Here is a 3,150-nt window from a genome sequence, read left to right as displayed (position 1 = left end):
ATGGGTTTCATATGTCTATAATGTATCTTGACTACACACAGGGGCTACTAATACAGGAAGTACTAGAATGTGTATCATCATTTAGTTTGTATTTTTTTTAAATTAATAATTTTATGCGTAAGAATAAGGTTTACTTCATCTTTGGTGTTTTGGTGTGTATTTTCTTTTTCAGGGAATGGTAATTGCTGATATTGGCCCTTTTGCCCCTTGGTAAAGGTGTTGTGTATTCTCTACATCTTATTTCTATCACCTACTTATCTTAGTTATTTTTTCTGGGTTGTAAACCGATGCCTAAAATATCCAAATCCCCTTGTAAGTATCTCAAAATCCATATCAGCACCTGTCATTCTCCTCCCCAGATAGATAGATATTATCACCCTGTAATATGTTATGTGATATTCCTACAGATGCCGACAACTGTCTACAATGTGAAAGTGATGAATGGCCGAATGAGGAGAGAGACCGATGTCTCCCCAAAGTAACAGAATTCATCTCTTACCAGAACGACCCAATGGCTTCTGTCTTCTCCTGTCTCTCGCTCTTCGGATGTCTTGTCACCGGCTCCATATTCACAATATTTATTTCCTACCGGGACACTCCTATTGTTAAAGCTAATAACCGGAACCTGAGTTACCTCCTCCTGGTCTCCATCTTCCTCAGCTTCCTCTCTGTCTTCTTGTTTCTTGGTCGTCCCAGTGATGTCACTTGTAGATTACGTGAAACCAGTTTTGGAGTTTTCTTCTCAGTTGCCGTCTCTTCACTTCTCGCCAAGACTGTGATGGTTTGTGTGGCTTTTAAGTCCACCAAGCCTGGAAGCCCCTGGAGAAGATGGCTGAGTGTGAAGCTGCCCTACACCATAGTGTTGTTGTGTTCATCCATACAAGTTGTCATCTGTGTTATCTGGTTGTCTATGTCTCCCCCATTCCAGGACCTGGACACTCAGTCTTCTCCTGGGAAGATCATCATTCAGTGTAATGAGGGGTCAGATATCTGCTTCTACTCCATGTTGGGTTATATGGGGCTCCTGGCAGCGGGCAGCTTTCTTCTGGCTTTCATGGTGAGGACATTACCGGACAGTTTTAATGAGGCCAAGTACATCACCTTCAGCATGCTGCTGTTCTGCAGTGTCTGGATCTCCATGATCCCGGCTTATCTGAGCACCAGAGGGAAATACATGGTGGCTGTGGAAATATTTGCAGTAATGGCTTCCAGTGCTGGACTCTTAGGTTGTGTGTTTTTCCCAAAATGTTTTATCATTTTATTTAGATCTGAAAACAATAAAAAAATGGATCTGCTTGGGAGAAGAAAGGAATGACTCTAGAATATTAGCCTCAGTGATATAGCATATAATAGAAATACTAATCATTTTTGCAATATGGATTATAGGTAGGACATCCAGAGAGTGCGCCCAGTCCCCCACCAGTTAAGAAGATTAGGGGTCCTGACAATCCTGACTGGCTTTACTTTTGCCACAAAAGCAGCAATAATAGTCTACTGAGGACGACACTGATACTACTGAGTCATATATAATGTGCACGATCCTTGCTCCAGGTCACCCTAGACACGGCAGAGGGGCAGAGCATCCACCATGCATTCCCAGGACTACAGACATAAGAGCAGTGCCCTTATTAATTTGGATTAAACTGTATATTCAGTGTCAGTTTTCTGGCATTAGTGTAACTCAGAATTAACTGGGAATTAACCATCTGCTCAGATCAGAGTGAACAGGACACTATCCCTGTACTTTCTTATAAAAATCGGTAGGGGTCCCCTATCCTTTTCATACTATGCATAGAAGTGCTTAACCAGCACATATGACAAGACTCTCAGATCAGGGGGATGGTGATAGGAGGCAGCACCTATAAGCTAACTGCATTTACAGACCACCTCATATTTCTACTTTCTAACCCTAAAGAGGCTTTACCCCTGCTGTGTGAACACTTTGAGCTGTAAGCTAACTTTAAAATAAATATGAACAAGTCAAAGATCCTGAACATCTATCCCCGTCGGTGGTGAAGGACTTTAAGCCCCTGTCTCCTTTCCTCTGACAGTCGGAGTCCAACAAGTAAGTCTCAGGTGACCCAAGTCTCTATATAAGTTGAATTTTTCCCCACTACTGGCTACCATTAAGCAGATACTAGAGAAATATGAATTACCGAACATCTCATGGATGGGTAGGAAAAATGTGCTAAAAGTGTAAGATCTTATACCCTCTGCTGATGCTACCCATATTCATCCCTGGGAGGTTCTTCACAGAATTCCTTACTGAATTCCAAATTCCCCTCTCCACCTCTGTACATAGCAGCATGGGAGAAAGAGCCGGCCCTCACCCTAACAGACAAACAAAAAACATGGGTGCTGAAGCACTCCTACAATTTCTCCCGATGTGTAGGCTCCACTACAAGCTGAAGGCAGAAAATTTATTGGTGGCGGCAAAAGCTCTGATACCCCTGTACCAACGGTTATGTATGTAATGCTTCTATGCAGACCTACAGACAACATTATAACCCTTTATAATGTCAGTATGTGTATATATATATTTGGCTCTCATCTCGATGTATAGAGCCAGAATGCAATCTTAATTGAAAAAAAAAGAAAACATTGGGGTCTGTGCATTTTCTTTTTATGCGAATGAGTTTGCCTATTGGAGAGTTTTTAATAACATGCTTCGGAGGGCACATAACTGCACGGAGTATCACATTACAAGCAGTGGGTTTGGTATATGGGGAGATGTTTATGGTTTTATCTTCTGTCAAAGAAATGACTAGAAAGTTGATGCTTTTGCCGTGTACAGCAAAAGGAAATTATAAATTCATGCTATTGGTTTTTATATAGTTCACAAACGCTATGGCTTCTTGTCTGGTGCCTCCCCATACCGAAAGGAGGTCATCGATATACCGACCATATCACCTGATATGGAGAAGAAAAGGATTACTTTATGAAAAAAGAAAAAGCCCTTCCGCGATGTACATGCAGGTAATTGCGATTCCTGTAAAGTAGTTGCTAACAAGAAGGTAAATAAACCTAAAAGAGGTGGAAACCTTAAAAGGTGCTTATGTAAGCGAGAAACTGGATCTTCCACCTCAAAACATGCACTCCACTAGGTCTGAAGAAGAGACAAGATGTCATCTATTTTTACAGATTTTTGAG

At 41.5% G+C, this 3,150-nt stretch overlaps 1 protein-coding gene across 1 annotated transcript; it reads left to right on the top strand.

The window, feature by feature from the left end:
- Positions 1 to 385: 385 nt before the first annotated feature.
- LOC140133795 (vomeronasal type-2 receptor 26-like) lies at positions 386 to 2,942 on the top strand. Its single transcript, XM_072154429.1, has 2 exons — positions 386 to 1,124; positions 2,836 to 2,942. The coding sequence occupies exons 1-2, from the start codon at positions 386 to 388 to the stop codon at positions 2,940 to 2,942; spliced, it is 846 nt and encodes a 281-aa protein (XP_072010530.1).
- Positions 2,943 to 3,150: the final 208 nt, after the last annotated feature.

Source organism: Engystomops pustulosus, chromosome 1 (genome assembly GCF_040894005.1).
Source record: "Engystomops pustulosus chromosome 1, aEngPut4.maternal, whole genome shotgun sequence".
Taxonomy (NCBI): domain Eukaryota; kingdom Metazoa; phylum Chordata; class Amphibia; order Anura; family Leptodactylidae; genus Engystomops; species Engystomops pustulosus.
Note: the sequence above shows the minus strand (reverse complement) of the source record. Positions and strands in the feature narration are given on the sequence as shown.

Bases quoted from the DNA above. Each gene is read 5' to 3' on its own strand.
- LOC140133795 (XM_072154429.1), top strand. From the start codon at position 386: ATGTTATGTGATATTCCTACAGATGCCGACAACTGTCTACAATGTGAA. The intron at 1,125-2,835 runs GTGTCTGGATCT...GTTTTTATATAG, and splicing joins CAGCATGCTGCTGTTCTGCA to TTCACAAACGCTATGGCTTC.